This window comes from Schistocerca americana, unplaced genomic scaffold, assembly GCF_021461395.2.
Source record: "Schistocerca americana isolate TAMUIC-IGC-003095 unplaced genomic scaffold, iqSchAmer2.1 HiC_scaffold_86, whole genome shotgun sequence".
NCBI classification, from domain to species: Eukaryota; Metazoa; Arthropoda; class Insecta; order Orthoptera; family Acrididae; genus Schistocerca; species Schistocerca americana.
Window position 1 is genome coordinate 762,521 of NW_025726631.1, and position 13,895 is coordinate 776,415.

Genomic DNA, 13,895 nt, shown 5'->3' on the forward strand with positions numbered 1-13,895 from the left:
TCACGAAATTAAATTTAATGAGACAAGCGTTCTAGCACGAACATCCCATTATCATGCTCACATGTGTAGAGAAGCAATAGAAATTCACAAACACCATAACAACTTTAATAGAAAAGAGGAAGTTTTAAAGTTGGACAAAATATGGATGTCGACGTTGCGCCAGCAGAATGACAATCAATTACTCTTAATCGAGAATGATGACGCCTCCCAAAGATAGGCATACCGTCGGCATCACGTGACGAATGGTGGTGCCCTCTATGCGCTCTATAAATGCGAGAGTACATGGTGCCTCAGTGGCAGTAGCCGGTCGACCTCAGAAGACGTCTCCCGCAGATGGAGACGAAACGTCAGGTGGAAATTTTATACATCGACCACGGCCTCTCAGCCAGGAAGTTTCAACTGAAGACAACACCGGCTGTGAAAGCCTACATTGTATGAGTCCCACATATTCTCCAATGGGATTTATACTGGCTGGTATAGAGGAGAAGTCAAGGTGTGGCAGGGCTATTGAATGTTCATGAAACTGGGTATGTATGCTTACAGCCCTGTGAACATGGCTGTTGTCATCTCAAATGACAGGAGGGTCCACAGCATACTGATCAGGAACATACACAGAAGGAAAACGTTTGGTTACTGAGAATGTGGAAATAAACACTGTTAATGTTCACAGTAACCTCAACAAAAGTGCTCAAGTCACGGTACATACTGCAGATTAAACACCTCATTGGGTCACCAGTACACTCGATACCTCGTGTCGTACAAAAATGAGCAGTATCACGACCCACTGGACCAAACCGTACAACTCCAACTGGGTACTGTCTAGTCCGTGTCATTTGGCTCGTCGAATGTGTGCAGCTCGCGGTTGCTCCACCTCTTCCTCACGGTCAGATGGAAGGTGTCAGTGTAAAACTATTGCTTAGGTGGTTGGGCTGCAGAGAATTTTCCACTGTGTTCGTGCCGGTTTCACGAGTGTGCAGAGTCGGAGCGAGCCAAGCTAGCACAGAATGTCACCAGGGTGCGATAGCGGTCAGGTGTCGCCACCTGTAGTGTAGGCGTCACTCGTGCTTTGCGTCGTGGCTCGGCTGTGTCTCAGAAGGCAGAGAATGAGACGGGCCACCCAGAATGACGACGTCCAGACGGACGGTTGAAAGGAGCTGAAGAAAGGTGTCATTCTCTTCTGATCTGTTCTGAGATTCCTTTTGGATATGTTTTTCTGATTAACAAGAGATGCAATTATAAGCTCCCGTCTCCTTGGAGATTATATGGCTTAACTAATGATTATTATGTTACATTCCTCTTGTTTTAGTTGACCGTGTATATCGAGATTTCGTTCATTGTTACATGCAGTGGTGTGGTACTAACTGATGGAGACGCATTAAGAAATGGTAAAATTAAATTTTTTTCCCTTCTCACACTGCACAAACATAAACACACTATTAATCAAACTGTGCCACTACTATTAAACACAGAGGTAAATCCTTCGCTACGTAACCGCCTTCGGCTCACGCAGCCTACACCGTCCACAGCCTCTCGACAACTGCCTCTACTTAGCGACTCTCTGCGCCACTGGGCATTGTCGCCCACCAAAGAACAACCACTTACAGATACTACACACCACTACCCTCACACTGTGTTGTAATTGTTAGAAAGAACAACCGAAAACATAATGGTTCTTCAAAGAGTTGTTACATCATTTAGTAGTGTAAATACTACAAAGCTCTCTTCCCGCCCTCGGTATTTTGTAGACGGAGAAGAAGTCAGACTGTAATATTTGGCATTGTGTAGCAGGTCCTGTGCACCGAGAAAATTTGAGAAAGGCAACTGTGTGAGAAGACAATCGAGGTAAAAGTCATCGAGAATAATACTCGAATGACGGACCGCTCGTGAAGTTGTCGACTCAATTACAGTGCGTAACTCGAGCTGCAACTTTGAGCTTTACGTGCAGCTCTGAATGACGGCCTTCTGTGAGGCACCAAACACCGTTCGTTCGTTACGTGCAGTTCTCTTTACAATGTTCATCTCGAAAATGCAGCAGTTCTTGTCAGGTACGAAATTATCGTCGAAAAGGCGCGACACTCGTCTCCCTGTCAGTTAGAATCTCGTTAGGACCTCTGTTCTATTATGCTGTGAGTTGTGCAGTAGCCTCTGTAGGCACAGCAGACGCTCTGTGTCGATACCCCAATAAATGCGGCAACTTCGCTGACGGTGTGGTCACGGGCACCTGCAGACGAGACACCTCCTCTGCGCCACTCTGCCACGTCTCCTGCTCAGCACGCCTTACTGCACCGCCTCGTGACCGCTCACTACCAGTTCCACACGTGTGCAGCGCTCCAGAGCGATCTGTGTACCGTTGTTGTTGTTGTGGTCTTCAGTCCTGAGACTGGTTTGATGCAGCTCTCCATGCTACTCTATCCCGTACAAGCTGCTCCATCTCCCAGTAACTACTGCAACCTACATCCTTCTGAATCTGCTTACTGTATTCATCTCTTGGTCTCCCTCTACGATTTTTACCCTCCACGCTGCCCTCCAATACTAAATTGGTGATCCCTTGATGCCTCAGAACATGTCCTACCAACCGATCCCTTCTTCTAGTCGAGTTGTGGCACAAATTTCTCTTCTCCCCAATCCTATTCAATACCTCCTCATTAGTTATGTGATCTACCCATCTAATCTTCACCATTCTTCTGTAGCACCACATTTCGAAAGCTTCTATTCTCTTCTTGGCCAAACTATTTATCGTCCATGTTTCACTTCCATACATGGCTACACTCCATACAAATACTTTCAGAAACGACTTCCTGACACTCAAATCTATACTCGATGTTAACAAATTTCTCTGCTTCAGACACGCTTTCCTTGCCATTGCCAGTTTACATTTTATATCTTCTCTACTGCGACCATCATCAGTTATTTTGCTTCCCAAATAGCAAAACTGCTTTACTACTTTACTGTCTCATTTCCTAATCTAAGTCCCTCAGCATCACCCGACTTAATTCGACTACATTCCACTATCCTCGTTTTGCTTTTGTTGATGTTCATCTTATATCCTCCTTTCAAGACACTATCCATTCCGTTCAACTGCTCTTCCAAGTCCTTTGCTGTCTCTGACAGAATTACAATGTCATCGGCGAACCTCAAAATTTTTATTTCTTCTCCATGGATTTTAATACCTACTCCGAATTTTTCTTTTGTTTCCTTCACTGCTCAATATACAGATTGAATAACATTGGGTAGAGGCTACAATCCTGTCTCACTCCCTTCCCAACCACTGCTTCCCTTTCGTGTCCCTCAACTCCTATAGCTGCCATCTGGTTTCTGTACAAATTGTAAATAGCCTTTCGATCCCTGTATTTTACCCCTGCCACCTTCAGAATTTGAAAGAGAGTATTCCAGTCAACATTGTCCAAAGCTTTCTGTAAGTCTACAAATGCTAGAAACGTAGGTTTGACGTTCCTTAATCTAGCTTCTAAGATAAGTCGTAGGGTCAGTATTGCCTCACGTGTTCCAATATTTCTACGGAATCCAAACTGATCCTCCCCGAGGTCGGCTTCTACTAGTTTTTCCATTCGTCTGTAAAGAATCCGCGTTAGTATTTTGCAGCCGTGACTTATTAAACTGATTGTTCGGTAATTTTCACATATGTCAACACCTGCTTTCTTTGGGATTGGAATTATTATATTCTTCTTGAAGTCTGAGGGTATTTCGCCTATCTCATATATCTTGCTCACCAGATAGTAGAGTTTTGTCAGGACTGGCTCTCCCAAGGCTGTCAGTAATTTTAATGGAATGTTGTCCACTCCCGGGGCCTTGTTTCGACACAGGTCTTTCAGTGCTCTGTCAAACTCTTCACGCAGTATCATATCTCCTATTTCATCTTCTTCTACACTCTCTTCCATTTCTATAATATTGTCCTCAAGAACATCGCCCTTGTATAGACCCTCTATATACTCCTTCCACCTTTCTGCTTTCCCTTCTTTGTTTAGAACTGGGTTTCCATCTGAGCTCTTGATATTCATACATGTGGTTCTCTTTTCTCCAAAGGTCTCTTTAATTTTCCTGTAGGCAGTATCTATCTTACCCCTGGTGAGATAAGCCTCTACCTCCTTACATTTGTCCTCTAGCCATCCCTGTGTACCGTGTTTACTCGAATCTAAGCCACACTTTTTTTCCAGTTTTTGTAATCCAAAAATCCGCCTGCGGCTTAGAATTGAGTGCAAAGTAAGCGGAAGTTCTGAAAAATGTTGATAGGTGCCGCCACAACTAACTTCTGCGTCGAATATATGTAGTGCTACACAGGCTTGCTTTGCAGGCACAAAGATAAATACTGGTGCCAAAACCTCTGCGTCAGTAAATAAATTAAAAAAAAAATGGAAGATGAGCTTTTTCCTCCGCCCCGAGTTTCGACCACTGCATTTTCATACATTATCCAACGAAGTAAATACAAATACCGTATTGTTCATCTTCGAATGTAGCAGCATTTCAATGTACTATGAAAATCCGACTGGCAAGACTGTTTGGGGTTTTTGTCAATATGGCCAACTCTACATTCTGAATTTTTACCTACCTGTGAGAAGAGATGGTTGCTAATAGGAAATTTTATGAATTGTGAATCACATGCGGTATTCTCTTCACCACAATATAATAATACTAATATATAAACATTTTGCCATGTATTCTTTCGTGTTTGCTGCTATCTCATTTAAATCCTGTCTGCGTAATAAACTACGAAACTAGAGTGAGACAACAGCAAACGCGGAAGAATGTACATATCATGTCATGTTTATATTCGTATTAAATGGTTCAAATGGCTGTGAGCACTATGGGACTTAACATCTGTGGTCATCAGTCCCCTAGAACTTAGAACTACTTAAACCTAACTAACCTAAGGACATCACACACATCCATGCCCGAGGCATGGCGACTGTAGCAGTTGCGCGGTTCCGGACTGAGCGCCTAGAACCGCTAGACCTATTCGTATTATTCTTATGCCTATTAGTGATACAGTCAGAAATGAAGCACGGCAATTGACTAGATTTTTAAATCTAAGATGACTCTAATTTCTGTGCAGAATGTAATGTACTAAAGAGGCGTCTGCAAAGATTTTCAAACGGAGAAAAGTTTTCGCTAAACTCTCGTTCAGAACATCTTCCCCCGCCCCCTCCCCCCTCCCCCCCCCCCCACCCCCCACCCCCCGCTGCCATTGTAAGCGGCGGTAGCGCGCACATAAGCAAGCCATGCCGCGAGCGGCGACAGGCCGTAAACACTCACTATCATAATGCTACAAACAATGCGTGACACAGTACATTAATGCATTTTCCGCTCAGAGTGACGTAAACACCTATAACAAAGAGAACGGCACTTACGAGATCAAAGAAATATAAGCAATCAATGCAAACCAGACGAAGCACGTGAAAAAGGAAGGGTACCCGTATAAATACCGACGGAGCGCCTGACGCATAGCAATGGCTACCTGGTAAAGCTTAATTGCTAAGCTTACGACTCGAACCAAACTACTGTAGCTGTATCGTCATTCATTCGACCTAAATTGTGTCTCGTATTAAAATGAACCAACTTTGTTTCGATTTGGAGGTGCGGCCTAAAACTTTTCTCTCCCCTTGAATTTCGAGTCTCAAATTTCAGGTGCAGCTTAGATTCGGGAAAAATTTTTTTCCTTGCTTTCGAGTCTCATTTTTCAGGTGCGGCTTCGATTCAAGTGCGGCTTACAAGGGGAAGGCCTCAGACACGGCCAACCGATTCGGCTCAAATTTGGCAGGTCGCTTGTGTACAACCTAAAACGAAGGAATCTAAGTTATTTTGGGTCAACACCCCCGCATTTTTGAGAAAATCGCCCCTAAAAGTTGTGAAGAGCAATCGACTCGAAATTGGAGGGATCGATAGATAATTGTAAATAGAACATTTTTCATCATCGGGTATGGGGTCCGTAAACGCAAACTTTTCCGATCTATGCAAAAAATGGCAGTAGTATACGGCGCTCACAGTACAGCATTCTTGGACAAAACTGATGAGAACTCGTCAGTGGGTGTAGATTGGTCTTTTTTGTGCCATTTTGGGCTGCTTTTTTCGATTCCCGTGCGTAACAGTGTACCCACGTTTCATCACAGATCAAAATCCGGTGCACAAAATGTTCCCCTTCAATTTGGTAGCGTACCAGTAGCTGTTTGTACGCCTCAAGGTGATGAAATTTGTCGTCTGTGGTGAGAAGATGGGGTACCCACTTTGTGGACTCTGTTTGAAATCCGACGTTGTCACTAATGATCACCGGAGCACTACCGTATGTAATGTCTCTTGCGGCGGTCTCTACGCGATATTTTCAGAAATATTATAAAAATATATCTCAGTACATATCTCGAAATATCTCTTCTTATCTTTTATCAATGCAAAGTAGTTTCAAGCCCTATTATTCCTTGGAGCGTGCATTTACTCCATGGAATACCTTCTCTGCTATCTATGTTTTCTCTTATGAAAAGAATGAAGGAGATCTTGCCGATTAGCCGTGAAAGAACGAAGATGTATATGTATGTATTGTTGAGCTAGTAGCCATCTTGATGAGATTCTGTATAAGGAATTTAATACATGAACTAAACTAAAGTAAGTGTGTTCGCGTATTATTTGACTGATTATTATTGACAGTGTCTGCTTACTACGCTGTGTTGCACGGGATCAGTGGGGAACGTCTGATTTACACTGGACGAACCTGCCGTTTTGTACGCTCGAGATATCCAGTTTATTACTTCCAATAAATGGGCTAACACGGTCTTACCAGCACATCTCCGGTCTTCCCCGTGTGATCACTGAAAGTTAATAATTATTACAAATGTTTTCAGAAGATCGACTGACAATTTTCGTCGCACCGAGACTTCGAAATTGTTTCACTGCCTTATGGAATTTAAGTTAAGCTCAATTTAATCAGGATAGGACAGCATTGAACTGTGTGAATGTGATAAGCCTGCTTTGTGAATGAAAATTCCCTTAATATTCGCGTGTTTTTTACTATCCTGATCTGTGAAGCTCAATCGGGCCGGTGTGAGAGAAGTTTTTAAATTTCAGATCCCACAAAAAATATTAAACGTAGCTTATGCCAAACTTGTGGCAGGCATCCCACAGAATCACGTGGGTAGCAGCACGTCAGTGTTTACCTGTGGGAGGAGATTTAATGGCCGGGCCAACCTGTGACGACGGTGGAGCACCCAGCGAAGCAAAAGCCAGTGCGAGCTAGACCTCCACGCCTCGTGGACAGTTACGCCTATTTCCGATTCTGTCAGCCACGGACCACGCGGATCGAGTACAATGCGTGGCGCCCCACTGACACCTTGACGGATTTGAACGAGTGCCGACTGTTTGCATCGTCCTGTCGTGTCCACGAATCAAACGGTGCCAGTGAGATGAGCCGGCCGCGGTGGTCTAGCGGTTCTAGGCGCGCAGTCCGGAACCGCGGGACTGCTACGGTCGCAGGTTCGAATCCTGCCTCGGGCATGGATGTGTGTGGTGTCCTTAGGTTAGTTAGGTTTAAGTAGTTCTAAGTTCTAGGGGACTGATGAGCACAGTAGTTAAGTCCCATAGTGCTCAGAGCCATTTGAGCCAGTGAGATGAGACGTAGTTTGCACATTGGGCGGCACGCGACGGCAGTCCGACACAGTTCCGGACTCGTCGTCGTGCACGTGACGTCTGCGTAGCCACCCGGAACGGCTCCACTGTATACCGGAAGCATCCCTGACGTGTCACGGCATCACCCGGACGGACGCACTTCGGCTCGTACTTCTCGGCCTGCGAATAATCCCAAGGACGACATCGGTATTCCACCTGTACACCTCGCCTGTGCTCACTCGCTCGCCATTCCCGGTGAATTAGTGGAGGAGGTACTACCGTCACACGCTGCCTCGGTGCCCGACACCGGCACAACATCTGCGCAGTCGTACAGCCGACCTCCGACTGCACGCGCCGACACGGCACAGTACCGGTGGGTATTTGCTCGAGCCGATTTACACTGTTCCACATTATACAGGGTGAAAAGTATTTATACCGACAAACTCTGGGAGGTTGTAGGGGACATCAAAACAAATATTTTTCCCCAATGTCATTTTTTCCTATGAGGAGTATTTAAACCGGTAGAGGAAGATTTCTCTGGCGGCAAATTAATTAAACCAAGAAACACTTTTCCATTTTTTTATGACCAAGAGACAACACATTAACACAACCCAATTTCAATTACAGTAGATTTTCAGAAATGCCTCCATTGACCCACGTAAACAAATGTTACACCATCGGATCATGTTATGTCTGACACGGGCAAAACCCCAGGAGTATCCTGAACTGTTCCTGCTGCTGCTACTATCCGGGCAACCAGACCCTCTTCTGATGCAACAGGAGGTGCGTAAACAAGGTTGCGCATCTCTCCCCACACAAAAAAGTCCAGAGGGGACATATCTGGGGATCGAGCAGGCCACGGTACAGGACCACCTCTGCCAATCCACGTTTCTGGGAACCGTCGGTCCAGGAATCGACGCACGCGACCACTGAAATGTGCCGGCGCCACATGCGTTGTCTTGTAGGGAGCGGCACGTCTTCCAGCAATTCTGGCAATGCTCTGGCGAGAAAACTGTAATAGTGCCTGCCATTTAATGGCCTAGGTAGCAGATACGGCCCAATTAAACAGTCCCCAACAACACCGACCCACACATTAACGAAGAACCGCACTTGATGAGCGCTAGTAACTGTGGCATGTAGGTTATCCTCACTCCAAACATGCGAATTGTGCATGTTGAAGACTCCATCGCGCCCGAACGTTGCTTCATCGCTAAACAACACAGAGGATGGAAATGTAGGATGCATTTCACACTGTTCCAGGTACCACTGCGAAAACTGTGCTCTGGGTGGATAATCAACTGATTCCAGGTTGTGGACACGCTATAAGTGAAATGGACGTAACAATTGCTCTCGAAGGACTGTTCTTACATTCGTCTGATTAGTCCCAATGTCACGTGCAATTGCACGAGTGCTGACTGAAGCACCCGGCTCCACATGCTACAAGACAGCTTCCTCAAACTGCAGTGTTCTTACCGTGCGACGGCGTCCCTGTCCAGGTAATGTGCTAAATGACCCGGTCTCACGCAGACGTTGGTACACAGCAGCAAAGGTCGTATGATGCGGGATACGGCGATTAGGATATTGCTGTTGCTAAACCCGCTGTGCAGCTCGTCCGTTGTGGTGCGCTACGTAGTACGCACCAACCGTGTCAGTGTACTCACTCCAGGTGTATCGCTCTACTAGTAAACAGAGACAATGCACTACTACACTGGTGGACAGCAGTTGCCCACAACTGAAGAGCGTAATAAACCCTCTAACATCTCAAGATCGCAATACGGCGTCTAACAACTGACGAGCATAATACAGCCTCCACCAGTTTAAATAATCCTCATAGGTAAAAATGACATTAGGGGAAAATATTTGTTTTGACGTCCCCTACAACCTCCAGGAGTTTGTCGCATTAAATACTTTTGACCCGGTATTGTGCGTAGACGTGGCACGGCCACCACTTACGCTGCCATAGAGTGCACCGCACGATCACCGTGACGAGAACATTTTGCAGATCAAATGTAATGGCGAGCCGACTAAAGTCTCCGTGGACAGAATTGAGACAGCTTTCACCTCAACTACTCCGATTATCGTTCAGTTCTTCAAACCAGTGGAGGACTTGAATGCGATTTTCACTCTGCAGCGGAGTGTGCGCTGATATGAAACTTCCTAGCAGATTAAAACTGTGTGCCGCACCGAGATTCGAACTCGGGACCTTTGCCTTTCTTGGGCAAGTGCTCTACCCCTGAGCTACCCAAGCACGACTCACGCCCCGTCCTCACAGCTTTACTTCTACCAGTATCTCGTCTCCTACCTTCCAAACTTTACAGAAGCTCTCCTGCGAAACTTGTAGAACTAGCACTCCTGAAAGAAAGGATATTGCGGAGACATGGCTTAGCCACAGCCAGGAGGATGTTCCCAGAAAGAGATTTTCACTCTGCAGCGGAGTGTGCGCTGATATGAAACTTCCTAGCAGATTAAAACTGTGTGCCGCACCGAGATTCGAACTCGGGACCTTTGCCTTTCGTGGGCAAGTGCTCTACCCCTGAGCTACCCAAGCACAATTCACGCCCCGTCCTCACAGCTTTACTTCTGCCAGTATCTCGTCTCCTACCTTCCAAACTTTACAGAAGCTCTCCTGCGAAACTTGCAGAACTAGCACTCCTGAAAGAAAGGATATTGCGGAGACATGGCTCAGCCACAGCCTGGAGGATGTTCCCAGAATGAGATTTTCACTCTGCAGCGGAGTGTGCGCTGATATGAAACTTCCTAGCACTTCGAGTCTCGGTCCGGCACACAGTTTTAATCTGCTAGGAAGTTTCAGTGGAGGACTTGTCCACGGACGACACTCCCCGTGCGACCTGTTAGGCAGAGCCCACTCCCCTAGCCGTCAGCGGTGCACGGGTACCGCCAGCTGCCAGTGCGCAGCCACACCCACCTCGTCCCGTCCCCGACCTGGCCGGGCAGCCCCCGAGACCGTGCTCCAAACGGGCACTCCGGCAGCCGGCAGACTGCGTCACGCGAGCTGGCCGCCGCGTCCATTTCGAATGCCCGTGCCGCACCGTAATGACGTCACACCACACGACACGGCCAGCTTGCACCCTGCCTGCCATCTGCTCTTAACACACTGTCCCCGGCAGGCCACTTCACTGGCTGTGATCTCGTCTTCAGTTCTCCAGACGTCTCCTCCCGTCTCGTCGGCCGACTGCCCGTCACAGCTCCCGGGCCCACCGTCGTCGCATCGGGCATTGGGGCCACTGTCGGTGTGCGTGTCACGTTCCCGCTGAGCTCCAGATACTACCCCGACCGCGTCCGGGCTCGTCCGTCGCAATTCCCGGACCCGTGTTCCGGTCCCAACGACACAGCGAGCCTGTGCTCTCCGTAGTCATGTAGTGATGTAAAATTATGATGTAAAATGTGCCCGTATAAATCAATAAATGTATGAAAATGCACCACTCATTAATGAAGACCCTGTACTTTTTCCCCTTAGCTGCAAAGGCCCAGAAGATTGTGCCACGGGACAGAGCTGAGTGAAAGTCTGTTCCCGTGCATGTACTTGCAACAGCTGCTGCACTTAGTGTGCACAGGAAATTACTCACGTGTAAATGCCGCTCTAAGTCAAGAAAACGTCACACCACGAAGGAATTGTCCAGAGGGATGGAAACTGGCAGATGTGATGTACGTGCACAGACAAACAAATCATTAAAATTTCAGAAAAGTTGGATGATTTATTCGAGAGAAAGAGCTTCAGAAATTGAGCAATTCGACTACGCGTCGGTCTACCTCTGGCCTGTACGCAAGCAGTTATTCGGCTCGGCTTCGATCGACAGAGTTGTCGGATGTCGTCCTGACGGATATTGGGTGCCCAATTCTGTCATCGAAATCCTGACATCATTAAAGCCCTGCCTGTAATGCTCCAAATGCTCTCAGTTGGGGAGAGATCCGGCAACCTCGCTGGCCGAGGTAGAGTTTGGCGAGCGTGAAGACGAGCAATAGCAACTCTCGCAGTGTGCGGGCGGGCATTATCTTGCTGAAATGTAAGAGCAGGAAGGGCAATCAAAAGGGGCGTAGAATATCGTTGACGTATCACTGTGCTGTAAGGGTGCTGTGGATGGCAACCAAATAGTGTCGACTTACTGCTATGCCACAAGTTTTCCGAGGATAACAACCGAAAGTGACCTGCTACGAAAACAAGTGGCACTCCAGACTATCAGTTCCGGTTGTTTTGCTGTCGGTTGGTACCCCACTACATTCCGGGGTGTCCCCAGGCAGGTCTTTGCTGGTCACTGTGGCTCAATTTCAAGCAGAGCTCATCACTGAAGACAATTTTATTCCAGACTGAAGACGCGTCTGGAGGTACCCCGGATAGCAGAGGGATATCAACGTGTCTGTCACCCGCCATACGGTGCGACAACCGGAAGTGACGGTTTGAGGTGCCATTTGTTTTCAGCACTCCTTCGGTTGTCGTCCTCGGAACACTTGCGGCACGACAGTAAGTCGGTGCTACTCAACGCCCCGTTTTGTCGCCGTTCGTGGCGAGCTGTCCTTGGCTTACGTTTCGGCAAGATAATGCCTGCCTCCACAGGGCGAGAGTTTCTACTGCTTTTCTTGGTGCTTCGCAAACCCTACCTCGGTCAACAAGTTTGCCGGATGTCTTCCCAATTGAGAGCATTTGGAGCGTTATGGGTAGGGTCCTCCAACAGTCTCAGAATTATGACGATCTGATGGATCAATAGGACAGAATTTGGCCCGATATTCCTCAGGAGGACACTCGACAACTCTGTCATCAGTGCCAAGCTTGCACAGGTGCCAGAGATGGACCAATGCGCTATTGATTTGCTCAATTTGTGGAGCTCTCTCTCCTGAATGAATCATCCAGTTTTTTCTGAAATTGTAATGTGGTGTGCGTACTGTAAGACATTCGGTACACACACCATCAGATTATTTGACTTGTCGATCTAACGAAGTAGGCGAGTGTCAGCAATATGTCTCGTGGTCTTATTGTGGCGTGTTTATCTTCTGCCGTTAGGTCGGACGGTAGATATGCCACTTGCACGCTTAGAGTAGCAGGTTGACGGTGACCGACTTCAAACAGAACTTGATTAATTTTCTCACACATTTATTGAAATGATAACAAGCATAAACATTACGTAACTTGATTCTGGATGCTATTTACAATTGACAATCTGAAGTTCCTTTGGTCTTGGTACGTTAATCTTATTCTCACATATCTCTGATACTTGACAAAGTGTCTATACATTTATCTTCGTGGCTATGTACAGGAATATGATAATCTTATTAGGCGCACACTGAAACTTGACTATAGACTGGTACAGACTAATGCAGACTGACTAATTGGAGGTCTGTACACTCGTTATAATACCTCGCTCGTTCAGGTATCACTGCGCGAGTGTGATCCGAGAGGAGAAAAGGTTCTACGTTAGCAGCAATCTCATTGGCTGCGTTACATATTAATACGCAGATCGACGGAAGCAGAATTTGGTCCGTCTCTAAGGCAGCGCCATCTCGTAGTGCGGAGACGGACGAGCGCTGCGCCTGCGCTGCTGTGCTTAGCGGGGTGCGCTCTAGTGTTACAGTTGTGTACGCGCCGACTACACGGAACTATGTATACAACATGTAACCATTTGTTTGTCTGTACATGTACTGATTTCTGTCCCATTTGGATAATTCATTGCCTTTCTTTTTTGTCGTACTGTGTATTACACAGCAAATTTCATGTTGTCAGCAACATCTTAAAGTGTTACATTATTTTTCTGTTTGTTCTTCTAGACTGGATCTTTCCGGATGCAGTGGGCTGGGCGGATCTGCCGTGGCGCACGTGGCGCAGCTGCCGGCCCTCCGCACGCTGCTCCTCCAGTACATTGACGACCTGACAGATCTGCAGCCAAGCCTACGGCACGTCCTGGACTTGAAGCAACTGCGCTGCCTCGATATCCTGTACAGCGGCCACATCAGAGCTGTGCCATTTGAAGAATTTTCTGTGAGGCTCGTGAACCTCAGGTAGGTTGCTCCTGCTGCTTCTGTTCACCGTCCGAGCCCGGTTCTGATGACTTTGCGTTTCTACCGCGCGACCTCGATGACTTCCACGAGACTGGGAACGGAGTGCTAGTATTAGAGAGAGTGTAAGGCAGGGATATAAACTTTCAATCCCAACTTTCCAGTTTATATATCAAAGAAGCAGTGAAAGAAACAAAAGAAAGATGGAAGAGTGGATTAAAATTCAGGGAGAATGGATATTAATAATATCATTCACTGATGATACTCCTATTGGCTTGTGAAAG

General features: G+C 46.9%; 1 protein-coding gene across 1 annotated transcript in view; it reads left to right on the top strand.

The window, feature by feature from the left end:
• The window catches only part of LOC124591664, a 45,141-nt gene that overhangs the window by 26,667 nt on the left and 4,579 nt on the right, over positions 1-13,895 (top strand). Inside the window, exon 4 of the mRNA XM_047131758.1 lies at positions 13,384-13,614. Within this exon, the coding sequence (XP_046987714.1) occupies positions 13,384-13,614 (231 nt within the window). The remainder of the gene's footprint in view (positions 1-13,383; positions 13,615-13,895) is intronic.